We start from the raw sequence: 23,432 nt of genomic DNA, 5'->3' as shown, positions 1-23,432 counted from the left end.
CTGCCTCTGCATGAGACTTTGACTGTTGACTGTTGTATACCTGACCTAGATGCAGCCAGAGCTGTATAAACCGGTGTCTCAGTTCATGCTGCACGGTCCCTGTAGGACAGCCAACCCTAAATGTCCCTGCATGGTCAATGGCATATGTTCCAAGAACTTCCCTAAAACCTTCTGTCCAGAGACCTGACTGCCTAACAATGTTCATGGCTGCTCTGAGTACAGAAGACCTAATGATGGTCACAACGTAGAAGAACGCCTTTGTATTTGACAGGCAGGCCTTCACAAGTACCACATCAATGTTGAATTTTTTGGCTCCTTCCATACGATCAAGTACCTCTACAAATATGTCAATAATGGAGATGACTGTCACCGGCACTGTCACCACATATCCATGTTCACCAATGCCAGGACAAATGACGCTCATGATAATCACTGGAGAACGATGGAATACAAGATCCAGAAGAAGAAGAGTGAGGCAGCCAGAGGAAGGACAGATTCCCAAGATGATAGGAAGGATGTGCAATGTGTCTACATGAAGAAGGGAAATGTTCGATCAACACAGGTTCATGTGTACACCCACACACACAGGAAAACGGGGGAAAATAGGGTACTGCTGTCCGGTACTCCATACTACAATGGGGGGGGCCTCAGCTCCGTCAACTCACAACTGCCACTATTTAGATCCATAGAGACAGACAGCAGAGTGGAGCTAGGAGGAGAGAGATAGAGACAGAGATAGCGATGTAACGTTCTACGAAACAAGTTTGGCTTTTTTCCTTCTCCCAAATAAAAAAAAATGTATTTGCACAAAATAAACAACCCACTATTTATGGTTTTTTAAATACTGTTATAGAATCTTTAGTTCCTAAACAGACACAGTCCATTGAAGGGTGAGTTTCATTTATAGTTCCCGTTACGCCACAAACCAAGCATTTTATTGATGTAATTTGCCCTGAGCAAGGAAGGATAACAAACAATTCCACCAAAATTCCAAACAATTTTGAGGTTGGCTGAGACATCACCAGCATATTTAGAATATATTTCCATATATGGAAAGAGGGACAGTATGAATCAATGAGTTAACCAGTGTTGCACACAAATCAACACTTATTGTGTTTCTGAAGGCTAGTGTTGATGGAGACATAGAGCCCTTTGCCATCTATTGGCTAGATAGTCTGTGTGCTGCTCATATCAACATACTGCTTTTGGGTTGCTTGTTTAAAATTGGCTTCACTGTTGAGTTGCTGTGGGAAATCTTTACTGGAGTTTGCAGTGATGGGGCCAGGGTAATGCCGGGAGCGTCAGGTGTTGGGGAGTGGCTCCAGGACGACTTGGTACTCTTATTCAGCCTTAGTGCAACATTTCCGTGAGGCATCAGAGGATGTTACAAAGGACAGTAGAGAGAGGGCTAAATCCAAAGGTCTGCTGTCGAAATTGTGATCGACGTCTTGCACTAATTGTAGATGTTCTGACTGAACTCAAGAACTGGTCAGAAATCCCACACACCTCCCAGACATCATGGCAATGTATGTCAAATGCTTAGAAAGTCGTAGTATGTACAATGCTACTAACTGTAAAGGGAAGTAACATATAAAATTTTGTAGATTATTATAGTAATTAAAACCAAACATGTTCCCAAGACTTGAATACATTCAAATAGATAACTATTATTATCTCTACCTTTGTCCTCTCGCTCGTCATCAGCCAATCAGACCCTTATTGATCATGTTAAATATAAATAACTTGTAATCGACTTCTCACGTGTGGTTAAATAACTCAAATATACGTTGGCGCGGTTAAGAGATCTAGTTTAACTTTGATCTTTGTATTTATTACGCGATATACAGAGAATACTCATTAAGTCTTGTTGCTCACTGTCGAAAAAAATGTGAAGGGGCAGCCGGAAGCGACGATCAGCTGATGGGGGAGGAGCAGCGGAGGAGGTGAGCCATCTTTCTCCGGCTGACTGATACACAACGAGAGGCTGAAAGAAGAAACTGGACCATAAGGGTGAGAGAGAGGGGGAGACATTGGGGATCCCGGTGTCGTTTTGGAGGCGGAGAGCATTGTAGGACGCCGATCGGTGCTGGCGGAGGAAAGGAATATTTGAGGATCTTTGTCAGGATTCCGGATCTGATCCAAACAAATATCACATCTTTTCCCACAGAATGCTCTAAGGAAGGCGAAACACAAAGATAGGCGTACGGTTGGTTATGAAATATATGACGTGTGAGATTTAGACAAGGAGAAAGGTGTGTTTGATTCGAAGACGACCGGCGTGATGAAGGATTTAGTCCATCCACAGAGGAAAGGGCAGCGCCGGTATATGTAAACAAACTGCAGTTGAAGCTAGCTAAAGTTAGCTGAGGCAGAGTTAGCCGGGTAGCTAATGTTGACAGCGAGACAGAGGAAAGAATTGCTAAATTAGTCTTAAAGAGTATGTTGTTGCCTGTTTAACCCATTTTAACATCGATATCCACGTCTGCGGAGAGTGACAGGTGGCGCCCGGTAGGTGTTAACACGGTAACCAAGCCTTTAGCCTCATTAGCATTCGAGCTAACATCGGCTATTTGCATTAACTAGCACTTTTGACACAATGTCGTTGCGGGTGGCGAGTTAAATAACACGATTTAACAAACATCACTTGCTTTTGTAACCTCTGGAGCACCGAAGCACTATGAATTCTCGATAGATGGATGTCGTGTAAGGCTTGTTTGAAACGCTGTAAACGATAATTAGCTATCGGGGAGCCGTTTATACTCTCAGCTGATCGGTAGGAAAGAGAAGAGAAGAACGTCAAGATGAAGGAAAACAACTTTATGAGTTCTCATGGACAGGCTCGCACCGTCTGACACATAGAACAAGTGTTTAAAACTTATATATCTCAGCGTGTGTGCATAGCGAGTGTTATTTGTTGGCTTTATTGTTGGAGAAAGTAGTCGATTTGTGTGTGTTAGTGCCCTCAGCTGGTGTGTCCTCCTGTCAGTAAAGGCAGCATGTATCTTTGAATGACCCGGAGTTGAATTAGAAAAACAAGAAACCTCATTTGAAATACGTTGAAGTGAAGATACAGTCCGCCATTGTTATACTTAAGTTGTCTTTAAGAGTACAGGCAACTTCTCCGTGTGCTCTTTGGCTTCCGAGGCCCGACGGTAAGCCTCTAAACCGGGCTCGGGCTGTGTAGTGACCTCCCCTCCCCCCCTCCAACCCAGCCGGAGTCTGTCGGAGTGTTCGCCCGGTTTCCTTACACATTTTCGGCCCGAAGAAAAAGGCCGCCCGCCCGCCCGCCTCGGGTCTCTGTTCTCCGGAGTAACCGGAGCGGAGAAGAAGTGGATGTAATGGAACTGATGTTCGCCGAGTGGGAGGATGGAGAGAGGTTCTCATTCGAAGACTCGGACCGGTTCGAGGAAGACTCGCTATGCTCTTTCATCTCAGAAGCGGAGAGCTTGTGTCAGAACTGGAGAGGCTGGAGGAAACAGTCCGCCGGACCCAACTCTCCTACTGTCAAGATTAAAGGTCCGTCTCTCTCTCTCACACACACATACACACACATGGAGGTGGACATTAACCTCTTAATGTTGCTTTTAATTGCATTTTAGCCTTACATACTTTTATGGCAGTGTTTCTTCATAACTACACTCTTTCTGTGGTCTGCTGCTTCAGGCTTTTCGGATGTTCGGACGTCGTCTTTTAAAACACTTTCTTTGTCAACGTGTGTGTGTTTACTGGTCCCCTATGCTTTCTCTGAAGTTACTCTCTGGGGAGCCCTCCATGTTCTTGTTTATTTAACTCGCCTTCAAGCTGAGAGTCATTCACTAGTAACTAGGTTTAGGTGGTGCATTTTGCCTCTTTATACCACTAATAATCCGATTGAACTGGTTAAATTAAGCACCTTACTTGCAACAACCTCACTCTTTGGCATGTTTGTTCTCTTTGGATGTTTACTTTCTTGACATTATCAGTTGTCTCTGTGCTAGAGGTGGTTCTGCTTCCCTTAAGTGTTACCCGCGGGATTTGTACATGTCTTAAGTTTGTAGTACTCTAACTGAATCAATAACAATGCCAAGTATTCTTTGTCAAAGTTGACCTACTGTACAGACCTGGATTGGGCTTTACAAATAACAGGAGTTGTTATTTCTAATCACCGTTTCTGGAGAATGTTAACAGAACGCATTACATCATTTAGTTTAGTTATCCTGTAAACACTTCATTCAGATTGAATAAACTCATGTAATGGCACTCTCCAATTAACCCTAATCTTTTAGATACCCCTGTGTGTTTGAGGGGAAGCTGTGCAGTCCACTATGCAGTGTAAAGAGACTTGGAAATGACAAATATTACCCCCAAATTAACAAGTGGTTACCTCGGAATTCTCGATGTAACACAACCGTTCAACCTTCTGGCTTTATGTTAGATAAATGGTAACTAAATCTGAACAAAAATTCTTGTTTTTCGGAACAGACAATGCTCTAACCTATTGCCACCTCCTTGTTTATACTTCCATATTTTGGTTGATTCTTCTTAAAAAGCACTCGACCTCACTGAACTCATATATGTACAACTTAACTATCTGGTATTTACCACCTTTTAATGAGCAGCCATGTAGTATTTTAAACAACTACTACTTGAAGGAAATGTCTATGTTCATGTCACTGTTTGAGGTGAGACAACCCTGTCCTCTGTTTAAACAGGGCGAAGGATCCAGTTTGAATGACATCAGGGGCAGCATGTATGAGAGTTTAGAGTAGAAATGGAGGGAGCACCCTGTAGAGAAAGCAACTTAGGTCAAAGTGTGAGAGGGAGACGGTGTGCTAGTGGTTTAGTGAAAGAGTGAGCCCTCACATTTTCACTGGGTAGCTACAATGGAACAGCTGTTGTTGTGGCTTCCCTCTGTGCCGGCAGCTCATTGGAGGATAGCTCGTTGTCATTCACTGGGTCATAGCCAATCACAGGCGGGGGATAAGCACACTGTTACTACCCACCCATGCCCCTCTCTCTCTGTGGTCTAATGCTGCATTCAGGAGGTATGAGAAATTGGTAAATAGCACATTTACCATTTGGAAATGACAAATATTACCCCTAAATTTACAAGGGGTTTCCTCGGAATTCTCGATGTAACACAACCGTTCAACCTTTTGGCTCTATGGGAGATAAATGGTAACTAAATCTGAACAAACCCCAACCCAAGTGCGTTTCTATTCTAGTTTTTCGGAACAGACAATGCCCCAACCTATTGCCATCTTCTGTACCTCCTTGTTTATACTTCCATATTTTGGTTGATTGTGCTTCAAAAGCACTCGACCTCACTGAACTCGTATATGTTCAACTGAACTATCTGGTATTTACCACGTTTCAATGAGCAGCCTGAATGCAGCACAAGCCTTAAGCTTGTCTCTCTGATATACTGACCCTGTAAGGCAGGGATGTCCATGTTGTTGTGAGCTGCTGGCATTTAAATTTAAACAGTATTTTATATTTATAGTGACATTACTATTAATATGCAATATAAATTCCTTTTTCTAATTAATAGCATTCTTAATCGGTACTGTTCTGAGGTCATTCATGCACATATTCTTCGGCCAAATCCATCTCCATTCACTAAATCAGCTTTTTGTAAAGATAGAGCATATTTCAATAATGTGACACACAGCTGTCTCTGACTACAATAAATGAAATAAAAGGATGCATACTTTAACCACACACAGACCATGGAATGTGGTTAAAAACATTTGGCAAGATACAAAGCTTTTGTAATAACATTTTGATCATTTTAAAATAAAAAAATAGCCCGTTTTCTGTGAATCCTATTTTTGATTCATGCGGTTTAAAATTTTGCCACCAGCGGGCAAAAATGGCAACTGCAATGCAAACGGAACAGTGTAGCTCCTGTCAAAGTCTTTTAACCAGAGAACATCTTTTGTGGGGCAATATTTATATTGTGAAAAGCATCATAGTCAGGATGTGACGCCCTAAATCCAAGATGACAACAAGATGACAAGATGTCCTGCTTTAGATATCAGTGTTGTTTGCTTTCTTGCCTTGATCAAATCAAATCAATTTATTTGTAAAGCCAAAAATATAATGTCTCAAAGGGCTTTACAGGCCCACAACAGTAGACAACAGTCCAGAGCTCTTTAGGAAGACTAGGAAAAACTCGCCAAAACCTCATTGTATAAGGAGAAGTAGGAAACCTAAAGAGAGGCGATTTAAAGAGAGATCCCTTCTGGATGGATTTACTGTGCCTTCTTACCATGAGATCCTAAGCCTTCACAGGGAGGATGGCATTATAAGGGCTGACTGCTTTCCTCCATATATGGTAAACAGCAGCCCAAGTAGTGGCTTGGAAATGAGGCCTGTAAGCTGTAAACTGAGACTGATCGGTTTTTCTTCTCCCAGTGCCAGACCTCTCTACTCTGTATTAGACTCAAGTAGTACATATTATGCCTCATATTCAGGAGTGTGGAATGTGTGTATGTATCGTGTAGGTTTAAAAGATGCACACAAATGTTAACTCCTGATGAATGAGTTTCCGTTTATGTTTTTTAAAGGTATGTAAACTTCATGATGAAAACACAAGTAGGTGAGATCTGTTCAGTTGTAGATTGTAGCGAAACCGGCTGCTGACAAAGCAAAGCTCAAAAGCTTTAACCTCAAGTTCTGTTTAAGTTTGTGGTTTCATTTTGTCAGAAACAAGAGGGGCAAAGGACAAATTCTGGTAAAACTGATAAAACATAGACAGCTATGAACAAATTCATAATTTTAATGAATCGGTGTAAATGAATAACTGATTGTTTTCGATTTCCAACATTGACATCAGCGAGCTCCGCATTGTCTGGCTCTGATCATGACCTTAGCACAAAACTTTGCTCTTTCCTGAAGAATGGAGTGGTATATCATCATCAAAATTTGCAAGAACAACAAACAATGCAGCAGTAACTAAGAAAGTTTAGGTGACCACATGTCAAACCATATGTCAAAAGACCTGCTGCAGCAGCCTCTCCCTTGGTTGAAATGTTAAGGTGTTTAATTAAAAGCCTGTTTAAAATGCCTCTAAATTTTGGTCAGCAGGCAACCTTTGCCCAATAAAATCCTTTATTTTCCTACCAGTGTTTTGTATATACTGGTGAGTCGGACCCCTCAGAACAGTAGTCATGTAAAAACTACAGAATCTGTCATGAGGGTGTTGTTAGAGGAAATACAACTGCATAATCAAAAGGGTTGTTCCTCAGTGAACATGAATTTTATTTATTATTTTAAGGGCAATTTAATGTGATACAATATCCAGGACATCGTGTTCTATAGGTGCCACCAGGGAGAAGCTCCTACTGTGTCTAAAATAGAAAGGTGGATGTTAAATGACGCCGTAGGTATAGGGAGCTTTCAATTCCTTTTTGCTGTGCATGACACACTAATAAATCAAATCTTGATTAGAATAATGGCAGCACATAGCCCCGTCATTTAGGAACATCAATTCTAAAGCTCTGATATGTCGACTACTTTTGGACACAGAGAGTACAACACATTTGTTTCTGTCTGCTATGTTTTCTAGCAACCCAAAGTGGTATAAAATGTAACGTCCACATACGAGGACGCCGTGTCTCAGGATGTTACCGAGGTGATTGTGCTGATCTTCTTCTTGTGGTTGGGCTTCTTCAGATGGCCAGGTGATTCCATTGGTGGAGCTGTCAGCCAAACAGGTGGCATTCCACATCCCGTTTGAGGTGGTGGAGAAGGTCTACCCCCCTGTGCCAGAACAGCTGCAGCTACGGATCGCCTATTGGAGTTTCCCCGAAAATGAGGAGGACATCAGGTGAGTTAATATGCTTTTCCTTTGCCTCCTGTGTCTTTCTCTGTGATTTCCCTCTCACCTTCCCTTCTCTTGCTTTGCCCCTTACTACTGCAGGTTATATTCCTGCCTGGCCAACGGTAGTCCAGATGAGTTCCAGCGTGGAGAGCAGCTGTACCGGATCAGAGCTGTCAAAGACCCGCTTCAGATTGGTCGGTTGACAGAAGCTTTTCCATCCATGCGGGTTTGCTTTATGCACACATGAAAGCCACAGTGTGTTTCTGTAGTATGTCAGGCTTTAGTCATTTCTGTCAGTGTAAACATGAAAGACAGCGCACGCTAAGTGGTTTTCATTCCCTGCTCCTATCAGCTGTGCAATTATTATGGGATGGGGATTTTTTTAAGGAGATATTTGATTGTCATATTTGACTTGTTACAGCTACGATTGTAAATCCCAGTCTTTGTTCTTTCTCTGCAACCAGGCTTCCATCTCAGCGCTACAGTTGTATCCAGTCAGTCCGGTCAGTCTAAAGGAGCGTACAATGTGGCGGTCATGTTCGATCGCTGCCGCATCACTTCCTGCAGCTGTACCTGCGGTGCTGGAGCCAAATGGTGTGCCCATGTGGTGGCACTCTGCCTCTTCAGGATCCACAATGTGAGCATCTGTGTGTGTGTGTGTGTGTGTGTGTTCTGGTATACAGCGGAAAATAAATTCATTATCACCATAAAAGCAAGGAGGATAAAAAACTAGAGAATTGTTTAGAAGACATCAGGAATGCCACAAATGCAAGTGTTCATCTCTAAGACAACTTCAGAAATCTCCAAATTCCTCAATTCCTTAACGATCGAATGTTTAATCATCTGTCTTGACTGACGATGTTGGGATGAACACACTACACAACTGAGCAAAGACAAGGTGCTCCAACTACAGCATCACTATCAATCACAATTCTCAGTAAGTGCTTTGTGTAAATATCAGATCAGTACGGTAAGCTTAATAAAGTCCAAGCCTGATGTTTGAGTGCAGATTGAGATTACTCTTAATTCATCAGTGATAAATTCCGGACTAAAATGATGTAGCGCCAAAATGCCCTCAACCACTGAATCGGCCATTAATGATCTCGCAAGTGTCATCAAAACATTTATCATTCCCATTTTCCACTTCGAATTCCTCTCCAAAGTGGTGATGGGATACCCAGGATGAGTCTGTGAGCTGATCGGGCTTAACAAGTGTTTGTGAAAGAACGAGCAGTCCTCAGTTTGTCCAGGACTGAAACTCTGAGCTATAATCCTGCAGGCTGAGATTCGTTTTTTGCAATTGGATACATGTTATGAACTTGAACTCATAGTTGGTGATTTTCATGGTTTACCTGTTTCCTTCAAGATAAGATGAAGAAAAATGGTAATAGCGGTACCATAATTATAATTCTGTGTGTGTGTATATGTGTGTAGGCGTCGGCGGTGTGTCTCAGGGCTCCGGTCTCAGAGTCTCTGTCCAGGCTCCAGAGGGACCAGCTCCAGAAGTTTGCCCAGTACCTGATCAGTGAGCTGCCCCAGCAGGTACGACCTCAACATGGCATAAACATACTGAACACTAAAACACACACACACACACACACACACACACACACACACACACACACACACACACACACACACACACACACACACACACACACACACACACACACACACACACACACACACACACACACACACACACACACACACACCTAAATCAATGTGCAATCTCTGATAAAGTGTGTCTCTGCAGATCCTCCCCACAGCACAGCGGCTACTCGATGAGCTGTTGTCCTCTCAGTCCACTGCCATCAACACCGTGTGCGGCGCTCCAGGTATCGTAGCACTCATTCAAACATTGGATGTTTCCAGTGTACAGTAAATTAAAGTCACTTTTGCGACTTTTAAACAGTGCAACTTAAACTTAAAGGCACATGAATGCAACTAGTAAAGGTTTGTTGTCCTCATTGTTGAGTCTGTTTCCATGAGGCAGAGCGGAGCAGTGACCACAGCAGATCTTGTTTACTTCTCTTTATTATTTCTCCTGTGTGTGTGTGTGTGTGTAAATCAGCTAATTGTACTGTAATTCCTCCTTATCATTTTGTGTTTGTGCTTGACAGACTGTGTTGTTTATACGCTTGAAACTTCAATTATGTTTTCTTTTAGACCTTAATTGGTCTTAATGGCTCTACGCAGAGTCGCACCATATGGCACTCTGTACAATAGTCTTATTTTCGTAGCTGCTGTGTTGCTTACACGCTCAAAACCCAGAGCCGACTTAAATATGACCCATGAAAAATTATTAACAATTATATGAATCGGAGCCTTTTAGCTACAAGTTGATTTGGATTCATTGTTGTGTGTGTGTGTGTGTGTGTGCGTGCAGATCCCACTGCAGGCCCCTCAGCTTCTGACCAGAGCACTTGGTATTTGGATGAGTCCACCCTCAGTGATAACATCAAGAAAACCCTGCACAAGTTCTGTGGGCCCTCACCTGTTGTCTTCAGGTACATTCTACCGTTTTTACACAATGATGAACAAGACCTGTCTATCCGTGTTACACTGTATGTCATGTCAGATGAAGTGATCTCATGTGTGCATAATCTTAAACCTGCCAGCTGATGCATCTCAACGCATTTGAATAAACGCAGCATGTTATCCACCCACAGCGATGTAAACTCCATGTACCTATCATCCACCGAGCCCCCGGCCGCCGCCGAGTGGGCGTGTCTGCTGAGACCTCTGAGGGGAAGAGAGCCTGAAGGGATCTGGAACCTTCTGTCCATAGTGAGGGAGATGTTCAAGAGGCGAGACAGCAACGCCGCCCCACTGCTAGAGATCCTCACTGAGCAGTGCCTTACATATGAACAGGTATTAGGACTAAAAAAACTAAAAACATGAATGTTGAAATGTTGAAAATATGGATCATTTATGTGCACACACCCTGACCTCTTGCCTTGTCCGTCCTCTGACTTGGTCTTTTGTTGTGTTGCGTGTTCCCAGATCATCAGCTGGTGGTACAGCGTTCGCACTTCAGCCTCCCACAGCAGCGCCAGCGGCCACACAGGGCGCAGCAACGGCCAATCGGAGGTGGCGGCTCACGCGTGTGCTAGCATGTGTGATGAGATGGTGGTCCTGTGGAGGCTTGCGGTGCTCGATCCCACAATGAGCCCCCACAGGTCAGAACACTAAAGGCTGCACTTAGTACTCCTACTATACCATTCTTTGGAAAAGCAAAGCATACAATCTCAAATCCCAGCCTTGCTCAAATACAGAGCTCAATTAATTAAATAAGATGTGCCTACACTGTCATATCTATCATAGTTGATTAAGCATGTACATTTCTATTCACCTAATTCCCTCAACACACATACTTACTTATTTTTCCCCACATATTTTTCCATTATCTGCTGCTTCTTCCATGACAACCTACTTGAATGGAAAACGAAAAGTGCTCCCTCATGTGGTCGTAAATATTTTTAAAACAGAGAGATAAACTATACACAGCTGACATTGTAAAAATATTAGTATAACTGAAAAATGTATACTTGATCATGACAGAATTATGGGAATTAATGATTTAATCTTTAATATCCCTGTTCTCCTTCTTTGACTGCTATAGCAGATTGTATTGAAGCATGCTGTTAAAATCAAGCAGCCATCATCGTAGAAGAGATGAAGCTGTGACCAAAGTGTATTATTAGTAAAGATTGATCCTTTCTTTTAGGCGTTTGGAACTGGCAGCCCAGCTGAAGCAGTGGCACCTTAAAGTGATTGAGATTGTGAAGCGGGGACAACACCGCAAGTCTCTGGATAAGCTTTTCCAGGGCTTCAAACCCGCCGTAGAGTCCTGCTATTTCAACTGGGAGGTGGCGTACCCGCTGGAAGGCATCACCTACTGTTGTGCGGATAAGAAGAGCGCCACCTTCTGCTGGTCCAGAGCCATGCAACATCAGCGAGGAGTCAAAGGCATGGGAGCAGGCGGAGAACCTCCAGAACCCGGGGGAGGGGGAAGAGCTGATGATTTTAAAGGGAGGGGTAGCGGCCATTCACCCCAACTGGAGGTGGCAGTGCGACCCAAGGAGACCATTCTGACGAAGAGAAAGGCTCTGTCAGTGAGCGGAGGGGGAGGGATGCTTGTTCGACTGGGAGGGAATGTGTCTCTATCCTTAGAAGACGGAGGAGGAAAGTGCACATACAAAGGACCGGGCTCCTCTTCTGGAAGTAAGGCCAAACTGACACAGGGAGCCGGTAAAGGGGCCTCTGTCGGGGGTTCTGGAGGAGGTGGAGCAGGATTAAGTGGTAAACATGCCAATACCAAACGGCGAACCAGCAGCGAGGACAGCTCCCTGGAGCCAGATCTGGCAGAGCTCAGCCTGGACGACGGCTGCAGTCTGGCTCTGGGGGCAGAAGCCAGCAACACTTTTGAGTTTCTGCCTCCACCGCCGGAGATGCTTCCCTCGCCGAGCCCGCTGCTCAGAGAATCGCGCAAGTACAGCGGCGGAGGGAACAAGATGTTTGAAATGAAGCGTGCCAACCATGCCTCAGCTGCACTTCCCGCTCCTGAGCCCGCGTCGCCTTGCTTCCCCTCCAAAGAGGCCGCTATGGTTATGGATATGCCAAACGCTGCGGAGAAAGAAGCCGATCTGGAGATCCAGAATAGTGACGAAAATGTAGGTTCAACTAATGAAGCCCAGCCCTTGACATCTACTAATGGAACAGCTCCATCTCTGAACGCCTCTGATCCACCACAGGGTGTTGCAGAGGGGGAAGCTGGGGCAGCAGCAGGAAGTGGGGTGGCTGCTGCGGGTGATCCAGCTAACCAAGCCCCGGAGGCAGCGGTGGGAGCTGCAGGAGGGGAAGCTGTAGGTGATGATGACTATCAGGCCTACTACCTGAGTGCTGCCTCGGAGGAAGCAGCTGACAGGCAACTGGCCGACAACCACCAGGAGGAGGAACCTGACATCTTTGCCGGGATCAAACCCTTGGAGCAAGAGGGTCGTATGGAGGTGAGGAAGGAAGATGATCCCATTTCAATTTCATTTCAAAGCTCTTTAGTTTTGGCGAACCCCTAACACTCGCAATGTTATTCTACAGGTGCTGTTTGCGTGTGCTGAGGCGCTCCACGCTCACGGCTACAGTAACGAGGCGTGCCGGCTAGCTGTGGAACTGGCGAGGGACCTGTTAGCCAATCCTCCAGACCTGAAGGTGGAGCAGCCACAGACCAAGGTAAATATGTCACACAAGTCATCAGTTTGGTCTTTCTAATTCCCAAATATGCTAATGCTTGAAATGAGTTGTATCATGCTTGTATGTGAGTGTCCAATATTTCCTTGTTGTTGTATTCAGGGTAAGAAGAGCAAAGTGTCCACGAGCCGTCAGACCCAAGTGGCCACCAACACGCTGTCCAAAGCTGCTTTCCTCCTGACCGTCCTCAGTGAACGCTTAGAGCTGCACAACCTGGCCTTCTGCACTGGCATGTTCTCCCTGGAACTGCAGAGACCCCCCGCATCCACCAAAGCCCTGGAGGTCTCTACATCCCGTACATGCATACATTTCTGATTGCGTGAGTGCTGTAAGAATGTGATAATAACTTTGTTTGCGTCCGTCCATCAGGTGAAGCTGGCCTATCAGGAGTCAGAGGTCGTAGCTCTACTGAAGAAGATTCCTCTGGGTCTGGTGGAGATGACGGCCATCAGAGAACGAGCCGAGCAGCTCAGAGATGGAAACTTCTGCGATTACCGCCCCGTCCTGCCTCTCATGTTGGCCAGCTTCATCTTTGATGTGCTGTGTACTCCCGGTAAGCTAAACACACTTTTTTTGTACATTTACTTTACTCACTGCAAACGGTTTTCAGCTTACCATTTAAGTGAATAAATAAATTGGATGGTAAGTTTACACTTCAACTTTTAAACACTCATCACTTTCCATGCAGATAAGTGGTCCCACTTGTGTGTCCCACGTAAGTCATCAACTCTGAATGGGGCCCTAGATGAGTAATTACTGCAGAGATTTATGTAATTTCAGAGTTTGCAAATGAGCAAACACAGTGCACCACTTCCTGTTATGATCAAACCTGAAATTATGTCTACGCAAGCACACTGCATGCAATTTCCTCAGCATGCTGCAATTTAGACTGAATAAACGAGTGTTGATGTCTCCATTTGGGAACTTGAGGGATTTACGTCCCTATTCATTTCCTCTCGTGCAGTTGTGTCCCCCACTGGCTCCCGTCCACCCAGTCGTAACCGCAACAACGAGATGCCTGGTGATGAGGAGCTGGGCTTTGAGGCCGCTGTTGCTGCACTTGGTAACAATATAGTTCTATTACAATATACTTATATATTTACTTATACCTCTATACTTATCCTCTTAAGTGTGTCCCTCTCTGTTAGCGCCTCAGTATGTTTTTGCTTTTTACATTTGCACCTTCAAGGGATGAAGACTACAGTCAGTGAGGCCGAGCATCCTCTGCTGTGTGAAGGGACAAGACGTGTGAAGGGCGACTTGGCTCTGGCTCTCATGATCACATATAAAGATGACCAGAGTAAACTCAAGAAGGTAACTCGCAACTCAAGTGTAAGCGGCGCGGATTCTCCATTCATTCATAAAATAAACGCTAAACGCTAAAAGTTACTCCGGTGTCTAAAAACAACACATTTCTTTCCTCTCTGAACCAACCATCCTTAGATCCTGGATAAACTTTTGGACAGGGAGAGTCAGACCCACAAGCCGCAGACTCTCAGCTCCTTCTACTCCAGCAAACCGGCAACCGGCAGCCAGCGCAGCCCGTCCAAACACAACACCTCTCACAACACCAACCACGGAGGTGTGAGCGGGACCTCGAGCGGGGTCTCCAAACATGTCCACCCACCTGCCTCGGCCAGCACTGTAGCAGTTTCTTCCTCCAGCTCTTCCTCTGCAGTGGCCCTGGCTGGCGAGGAGGTGGGACAACAGGCTGAAGTCAACACTGTGCAGAGCAGCACCGCGACAGAGAGCGCAGAGCCCAGAGACCACGGTGAGTTTACGACCCTTCTCTCACGGCCATCAATCAGTAAACTCAGTGAAGTACCAGGATTGACTTCAGTTATGATGATAGATGATAGATAGAGCAAAATGAGCAAGTAACAGGGAGTAATAACTAACAGGGACTCATCTAATCATCATCAAGTTTGCATTTGTTACTGCAAAATCAGCCATTACTCTGGCATATGGTGTTTTTTAATGCAGTATTTGTGTTCTAACAATAAAAACACTGTCCTCATCCAAGTTGACTGGCATCCAAGTGTTCCTGTTGTTCTTGTCTGGACTTTGCGATCATCTTTCTCTTTGATTTCTTTATCTGTGCCCAGAAATCAGCGATGCTTTGATAACACATATAGGCTTGTTGTTGTTGTGGTGTTTGTTTTCCGTGCAGTGACAGATGGGCAGCCTTCGTCAAGTGAGCAGCAGAATGAAGCCGCTCCCTTCAAAGCGGAGGCCACGGTGCCCAGCCGGCTGGCGCTGGGAGTTCGCTGCGGCTACAGCCAACGCTGCTGGGGCTCACCTGTGCGGCAGAAGAAAAAACACACAGGTAAACACATTTTCAAAGGTCAAACAGGAGAAAAAAACGATTTAACACTGCTGTTATATTTAATAATATCAGAACCCCAATCTAACCTGCATCCTGATTATCTTTGATAGTGCTGGTTGAGCAGGCGAACATAGTTTTTCTGGGCCTAGACTATTTTCTATGGCTCCTAAACTCTGGACACAACCCCAAACAGACTTGAGGGAACCAAACCCAACGTACGCAATTTATTTTTAAGAAGAAAAAGGAGATCTGGCCCCAAATCAACAACAAGGATGCTCCACCGATTAACAAGCTGCTTTTCTTTGGGCTTGTCCCTCAAATCTACTAAGATCTTAATTAATCCTGTGCTTCAGTTCACTCTGTCTTACCTCAGAAAGCTTATTTTCAGGTTTGATAGGGAGTCTAGTCGAATCTACTCTGGTATAAGATCCAGTATATTGACACACAGACCTGAGGCAATAGTACAAGACCCACCCAATAATATTGAATGTAATTGGCATCATTGCTGCCAGATTGGAATAAAAACCCCACAGACCGGTTTCAGTGTAAGATGCATAATGCTGCTATTCTGAATCAGCACTGATGTTGTGATCTGATTTGAATGTACCGCACAGGCATGGCCAGCATCGACAGCAGTGCTCCAGAGACCACCTCTGACAGTTCGCCCACCCTTAGTCGCCGACCGGTCCGGGGTGGCTGGGCAGCAGCTTCGTGGGGGCGAGGACAGGACAGTGACAGCATCAGCAGCTCCTCCTCTGATTCGTTGGGCTCCTCCTCTTCTAGTGGCTCTCGCAGGGCAGGGGGTGGAGCTAGAGCCAAGAGCACTGACACCAGCAGGTAAAATGAGTGTGTTTTTTAGAAGTAAAAGCTCACACAGCAATTGTCTTCTTTGTGTACAGCTCTGATGAAGCATAATCGCAATGTTGTCATCTTCCCTCTCCAGGTACAAAGGGCGCCGACCGGAGTGCCACGCCCCCCACGTGCCCAATCAGCCATCAGAAGCCGCAGCGCATTTCTACTTTGAGCTGGCCAAGACGGTGCTCATCAAAGCCGGGGGAAACTCCTCCACTTCCATTTTCACTCAGCCCTCGGCGAGCGGGGGCCACCAGGGGCCGCACCGAAACCTTCATCTTTGTGCCTTTGAGATCGGCCTGTACGCCTTGGGCCTCCACAATTTTGTCTCACCCAACTGGCTGTCCAGGACCTACTCCTCCCATGTCTCCTGGATAACTGGTGAGGGAAACAGAGGGGGAGGATATAGATTGATAAATATACTGAACCAACTAGGGGAATGCCAAAAACAAATTGCAGCATCTAGTCCTCGCCAGCTCTTTAGCTTTCTGGGAATGAGACTTAATGTCCAATGTCTCCACTCCCTCCCTTTCAAACAATAGAAAAAGCACACATTTTATGGTGTTGGTGTTATTTATAAGGGATGGCTTCTAAACAATGTGATTAAACACTAAAATGACACCATAAGAGCAGTGTAATGTAAACTGTTGTGTCCAAGTTCTCTGTCATATGTTCACAACATATCTTATTCACTTTCTTCACCACCCTCCTCATGCTCACTCGTTACTCTCCTCCCTTTTCTACATCCAGGCCAGGCCATGGAGATTGGCAGCGCTGCCCTCAACATCTTAGTAGAGTGTTGGGACGGTCACCTCACCCCCCCAGAGGTGGCGTCCCTGGCAGACCGCGCTTCACGGGCGAGGGACCCCAACATGGTGCGGGCAGCGGCTGAACTGGCCCTGAGCTGCCTGCCTCACGCCCACGCCCTCAATCCTAATGAAATTCAGAGAGCGCTGGTGCAGTGCAAAGAACAGGTGAGTCTGAGTCCGAGTTTTCCTGAATAGAGTGCTGAGGAATGGATTCTAGCCTTAAGCAGAGATTCTACATGTAGTATGTTTATGTCAGGTGTCAGGTTCAACTTCCTGATTCCCTTCTTCCCGTGTCGTAGGAAAATCAAATTTGTGTAGATTCAACCGATTTATACAACATGAGAGAGCAGCAAGACAGACATTTGATGTATATTGGCTCGAATGACTCTGAATCTGTTTACTCTTCTGACACTTGAATATGTATTTTAAGAAGCTAATGTTGTGTTTGTGTCACAGTTTGGAGCTGAACTTATTCAATCTGACATTTTCCCCATTTCAAGACATTAAATGATTTGACCTAATTCAGTCCCTGTGGGCACAAATGTGTGTATGTTTAGTTTGTCTTGTAAAATGTATCGGAATTCTAAAAAATGTGTGAAGCCCTCGTAAACCTGCAGATATCCTGCTGCTACATAAACAAAGACTGAAGGCAGTAAATGATCCTCTGTGGTGTCCTCAGCCACGTTATTGATTCTGTCCTCTGTGTCCCCCGCTGTCTTATCCTGCTCCCTCCAGGACAACTTGATGCTGGAAAAAGCCTGCATGGCGGTGGAGGAGGCAGCTAAAGGCGGAGGAGTTTACCCTGAGGTTCTGTTCGAGGTGGCTCACCAGTGGTACTGGCTGTACGAGCAGTCAGTCGGTGCAGTTCCGGGTCAGCAAAGAGAGGTATCTGGCCGGTGTGGGGCCAACGGGGGTTCGGGCAGGAGGCCTCCAGAGTCCAGCTGTATCGTGCTGGACAGCGGGGTCAACATGGAGTCTACGGGGGTCGCTACTGTTACAGCAGTCACCGCTGCGGCAGTCGTGCCCGTTATCTCTGTGGGCTCCACCATTTACCCATCACACGCCATGCCCGGGCAGGCCATCGCTCACCCTCACACCCAGGCCCTGCACCCTTACACCACCATACAGGCCCACCTCCCCACTGTCTGCACCCCCCAGTACCTGGGACACCCTCTGCAGCATGTCCCTCGACCCACTGTCTTCCCTGTGTCCGGAGCGGCCTATCCACAGGTTAGGACTCCTGCTATTCTCTACAACCATTACCAGGCAAGGCATACATTTTAAATATCAAAGAGTCATCCCTTACTATTTCGTTGCTGTTGTACAAATGTTGTGTTTTCTAAAATTAAAGCTTTGGTCCTCCAATGACCTTTTCCCTGACAAAAGCCCCTAAGGACCTCTGCTTAGAAGAATCACTCCGTATTTTCTGTGTGTTGTTTCCTAATTTTTTGTAACATTTATCTGACTGTGTCTGAAGTTTAATATCAAACTGTCATCTATCACTGGAACGAGCATTAATAGTGACATTTGAAATGATAATGCAGACGACTAATTCTTTATGTATGGTGTTCCATTTTTTGACACATCCCTTTCCTTTGTGTGTCCTCAGGGAATGCATCCAGCCTTTATCGGGGCCCAGTTCCCATTCTCCGTGGCAACTGGCCCCCAGCCACCCATGGCAGCCACCGCTGTCACCTTCCCTGGTGTCCCCGTACCATCCATGACTCAGATAGCTGTCCACCCATACCACCCCGAGACCGGCCTGCCCCTCGGCACCACAGTAGCAGGTCAGGACCGTCGTGGTGATTTTTGACTTCAGAATCTGCTTCGTTTGCAGTGGGACAAGGTTCATCCCTCCATTCAAGCTGCCATAGATACTTCGGGTAAGTGTATGGCTCATGGTTTCTGGTTCTGTGTCTGTCCCTTCCAGTTGGTGGCGTCCACGCCGGCCCCACCATCCAGGCCATACAGGGAGCAACTATGCCAACGCTGGCACCCCAGCCCGCCGCATTAGTCAGCACTCCTTTGTCAGCAGAGGACGAGCAGCACAGCCAGCCAATCAGCCAACAGGGCCTACATTACCTGCACTCCGCCTACAGAGTCGGTGAGGATCATGGGACACACGTTTGGGGGGGGGCAACATAAGTAGGACCGCTTATGACCAATGATTTGAAGGGGAAACTTACACAGCTGCAAGGTTCTGTGACTCCATTTTTTCCATTATCCATACACATTGAACGTTACAGTGATCACTTTAAAATGAGAAAGTAACAACAAATTAAAATCCCATTGTGATCTTGTTGTTTTGTTCTGCTGTATGAGTGATGACCCAACAGCACCACACAGTGATGGATAGCTTACATATTAAGTACATCTGTTAATGAAAATACAACTGAAGAAACAATTGGATGAGTGAGTCCATAGTTGCGTTGCCAGTGTTGTTGTTATGTGTGTTATGCTGTGAATTTTAGCAAATAAGTGTTTTCCATAAGGCTGCGAACACTCCTCAGTTTGGATTGTTTCTAGAAACATGTTCTCCTGTCTGTGTGTGTGTGTGTAGGCATGCTGGCATTAGAGATGCTGGGGCGAAGAGCTCACAACGACCACCCCAACAACTTCTCACGTAGTCCACCCTATACTGAGGATGTCAAATGGCTGCTGGGACTTGCTGCACGTCTGGGTAAATCTGCACACACACCAACACACACAATGAAAATGAGTAAGTGGGGTTCCCCGTTATGCTCTTTCCTTTTCCGTCCAACAAACCTTGATCCGTCTCTTCCTCTCTGCGCCGCCTCGTCTGTCCTGTCAGGAGTGAACTACGTGTACCAGTTCTGCGTCGGGGCGGCTAAAGGCGTGCTCAGTCCATTCGTTCTGCAAGAGATCATCATGGAGGCCCTGCAGAGGCTGAACCCGGCCCACATCCACGCCCACCTCAGAACGCCGGCATTCCACCAGCTGGTTCAGCGCTGCCAACAAGCCTACCTGCAGGTATTTCCGCATAACTGGTTAATGCAGAGTGTTTTTATTTTTGCCATTTCTGTTAGAACAAGGGTTGCCAACTATTTTCCTGAGGGCTCATTTTAGAAACCCAGAGTGTTGTAAAAGGCTCAACAAATTCTGAACCTCTAATTCTATCATTAGACTACAATTGGATTATGTACAAGTCATCTTCTACTGCCAGCAGCATCTTTTAAAAAATGTTTAATTTAGTGAACCCCAGTGTTTTGTTCACTATTTTGTGAAGTACAACTACTTTATTGGATTTAGATAACACCAATAAATTGAAATGCTTGTTTACAGCATCTAGTCAATATTTTCTTTTTTGTAAATAAAAATGCAAAATTCTTTTTTGTCAAACACATTTTTGTCACAAAGTTGAGCCTTTTTGTCAGTGTAAAAACAAACGGGTCACTGCAAAAAAAAAGAAGTTCAGATGTTACAAGAAAAAGGTTGAACTTTGTGGGAACATGTTTTATTAATTGCATCAGTAATTGTTGCTTATCAGAAATCAGGAAACCAAAGCCCCATTAAATATTTGGTAATATGATAATTTATAGATCATCAGTCAAATGCAGTTAGGTCTGTCTAAAAGCTTAAGTATTCTGTAAAATCATAGAAAAGGAATGTTATTTACAGCAGTCATTGTCTTTCTCTCCCTCTCTCTCTGCAGTACATCCATCACAGGCTCATCCACCTGACACCGGCCGACTACGATGACTTTGTGAACATTATCCGCAGTGCTCGCGGTGCGTTCTGTCTGACTCCGGTGGGGATGATGCAGTTTAACGACGTGCTGCAGAACCTGAAGCGAGGCAAACAGACTAAGGAGTTGTGGCAGCGCATCTCTCTGGAAATGGCCACCTTCTCTCCCTGAGCTGCTCAAGAGGGGCCAGGCCCTCAAGCCGCTTCTACCGCCACGCCGACTGCATTCACACTCCACACGTGGGTCCGTCAGGGATTGCCGGTCCCTCCTCATCCTCGGGTGTGGACACGGCAAAACACAGCACACAGGCAGTACAATCAGTCCCGTGCTCCCCCATCCCACAAAGACTTCCTTTTTTCATTACTGTGTTTGTTCACAAAGAGCACGGAGGAGAAAGCAGATCACCGCCTCCTCCTCCTCCCTCTTGGTTTTGACTGACTCCTCGTATTATTAGTGTATTTTTGTGTAACTGTGGAAAAAAAAAAGTGTATTCTTCCATTTTCCCCTCTGCTGAGGTTGAAGTTATGACGGACATCTCTCCCTCCATCATCATGTCATTGTTCTGTGTTCAGTTTAGTTTTAAAGAAACCACTGAATCATTTTTTCATGCTCCTACATTCCCGTCCGCAATGGTGGCAGGTGTTTTGATGCCTCATTCGCCAAAAACAAGTCCATACGGATCTGAATTTTAGCGGGAGGGTGGGGGGATGTTTAATATGAAAACTTTGAGTCAGGGTGAGGATTTTTCAGTATTTTGTTTAATCTTTTTGATACTTTGTATAGAATCTATCATGTATGCAGTGAGGAACGGGACAAGTGATAAAAGGTTTGCTGTTGTGTGGGATCCATTTTTCCATTTCAGCCGGCTGAGGAGCAATCGGCCAATCAGAGCTAACATCAGAGGCCAGCCGTCCACTGCAGGGCCACCAGCATCACTGGCACGTTTCTGTTTGTTTTGTCTCCCTGTTACCCCAAGGATCCCTGAAACTGTTTCACAGAGTCCTTATGCAGCACAGATTCTTAAACAGAGTTTTCTGCTTAAATATTAACACGTTTTTCTTCAAAAACCGAGTAAGTCAAACTTTACCTGAATAAAGTATGGTATTTCAAAAAACACCTTTTAAAGAACTGGCTGATTTAAGTCTAAAATGTGATCTGTAATCTATGATTACCAGTTAGTAATCTGAAAGCTCTGATGTTGGAGAAGACATCAGCTGTTTATCTCTGACATCACAGTTTGTAAACAGCGACTGTCCCATTTCAGGAGTCAATTCCTTCCAAGTGTCCATATTTCCAAACCAAATGAATACTTGTGTGGATCATTCTACAGACCAGAATCCACTTCTTGTCTCTCACTTTGTGAAGAAACAGGTGTAACTGCAGTGACACTGTGAGAGGAGGAACAGCTCCTGAAATGGCACCCAGCTGCTGTTTGGTCCCACAGGGTGATGGAAGAAAATCCAAACATGAAATCAAACACAGGATGGATAAGTGGACACGTTCTTCAGTGTCCTTGGCTTGTGCGTGTGGTGCTGTTACTCTGTTCCATCGTTGGTTCTCAGCCTGCTGCTCTGATTTGGCTCGGGACCTCAGAGGTCAAAGGTGACTTAGTATAAAATGTACTTGATATTTTTGTATTCCTGTGTAGCTTGATTGAAAAGTTATATATGTGCTGATTGCAAAAGGTTCTAATTTAGAGTGTAAAAAGATAAAAAGCAATACTAAACCTGTAGAGTTTACTTAATAAAGTTCATTCAAAACACAAAACTGCTCTGACATTCGTTCTTTATGCATGAGTAGCGCTTGGGGCGCCCTCTAGCGGCACAAGAGGTGACAGCATTTTGAGGTTTTGTAATTGGATGTTTTTCTTTGGTTGTTGATTTTGGATTTGGCACATCAATGTTTGATTTAGGTTAATGATTGGCAAGTTTTTGTTTGGATGTTTGCGTACAAGTGACAAAACTTGGGAGAGGAAGCCCCGCTGATATACTGATAGATATGAGGTCTGCAAAATATTACTGTCCTTGCTCACTCTGATTACTTACTAAATCACTAAACTACAGACAATGTGAGCTCTCAGTTCCACATGTGCTTTCATGCACAGCTGTCCAAGTATTTCACAAGTCTCTTGAGTGTTTGAGGACATGCAGTGTCAACAGTTTTTGGACATTCATCTTCAACAGTACATGTCCCAACAGCTTTAACTTGATATGATTACTGCTGAATCCATTCTCTTTTTTTAAACCTTTATCTCTTTTCTAGTGTTGACGTTCAACCGAAAATCCCTTTGGGTCAAAAACAGTTGAAGTTAAAGTTAAAACAATGATTTACTTGTGATATACAATCGTGTATATTTGTGTACTAACTTAATATGTAAGATGATTAAAGACAAAACCACTGAGGGAAACAAATTTCAGCTCTAGATCAATATGCAAATCCACACTGACATTAGATCACATTAGATTAAAGACAGTGAAGACAGTTTGCTAACTGTCATGGTAGTATTGCTTTAAATTTGTTTGTTTTGAGTAAATGTCAAACTAACATCAGACGACAGTGTTCATTTTGTTTGCACACTTGGACATTTGAAATTAAAAGTAATCTCACACTGAATCTGGGGCATCTCTTTTAAAGGCATGTTTTGGGCATGGATTTCAAATAGTTACTATAAGAACAACACACGTG

The 23,432-nt window shown here is 44.9% G+C and overlaps 1 protein-coding gene across 5 annotated transcripts; it reads left to right on the top strand.

Moving 5' to 3' along the window:
• The first annotated feature begins 1,925 nt into the window (after positions 1-1,925).
• Positions 1,926-21,861, top strand: zswim8 (zinc finger, SWIM-type containing 8). Of its 5 annotated transcripts, XM_076163296.1 has the most exons (27): positions 1,926-3,516; positions 7,657-7,810; positions 7,904-7,998; positions 8,269-8,441; positions 9,239-9,346; positions 9,561-9,642; positions 10,194-10,314; positions 10,477-10,678; positions 10,811-10,986; positions 11,535-12,480; positions 12,562-12,816; positions 12,905-13,036; positions 13,157-13,336; positions 13,424-13,607; positions 14,019-14,117; positions 14,244-14,386; positions 14,498-14,825; positions 15,225-15,380; positions 15,995-16,217; positions 16,324-16,613; positions 16,983-17,206; positions 17,777-18,307; positions 18,651-18,828; positions 18,972-19,145; positions 19,602-19,721; positions 19,854-20,032; positions 20,715-21,861. In XM_076163296.1, exons 1-27 carry the CDS (start codon positions 3,339-3,341, stop codon positions 20,916-20,918), a joined length of 5,835 nt encoding a protein of 1,944 aa, XP_076019411.1. In that variant the 5' UTR covers positions 1,926-3,338; the 3' UTR covers positions 20,919-21,861. The 5 variants fall into 5 exon arrangements, with proteins under 5 accessions (XP_076019411.1, XP_076019402.1, XP_076019386.1 ...); XM_076163287.1 differs by having other exon boundaries at positions 11,535-12,816; positions 14,244-14,368; positions 17,777-18,271; XM_076163271.1 differs by having other exon boundaries at positions 11,535-12,816; positions 14,244-14,368.
• The last annotated feature ends 1,571 nt before the right edge of the window (positions 21,862-23,432 follow it).

Source organism: Genypterus blacodes, unplaced genomic scaffold (genome assembly GCF_046128005.1).
Source record: "Genypterus blacodes isolate CSIRO-AG114 ecotype Tasmania unplaced genomic scaffold, CSIRO-AGI_Gbla_v1 ptg000012l_1, whole genome shotgun sequence".
Lineage (NCBI taxonomy): Eukaryota > Metazoa > Chordata > Actinopteri > Ophidiiformes > Ophidiidae > Genypterus > Genypterus blacodes.
This window is presented reverse-complemented; position numbering and strand designations above follow the sequence as displayed.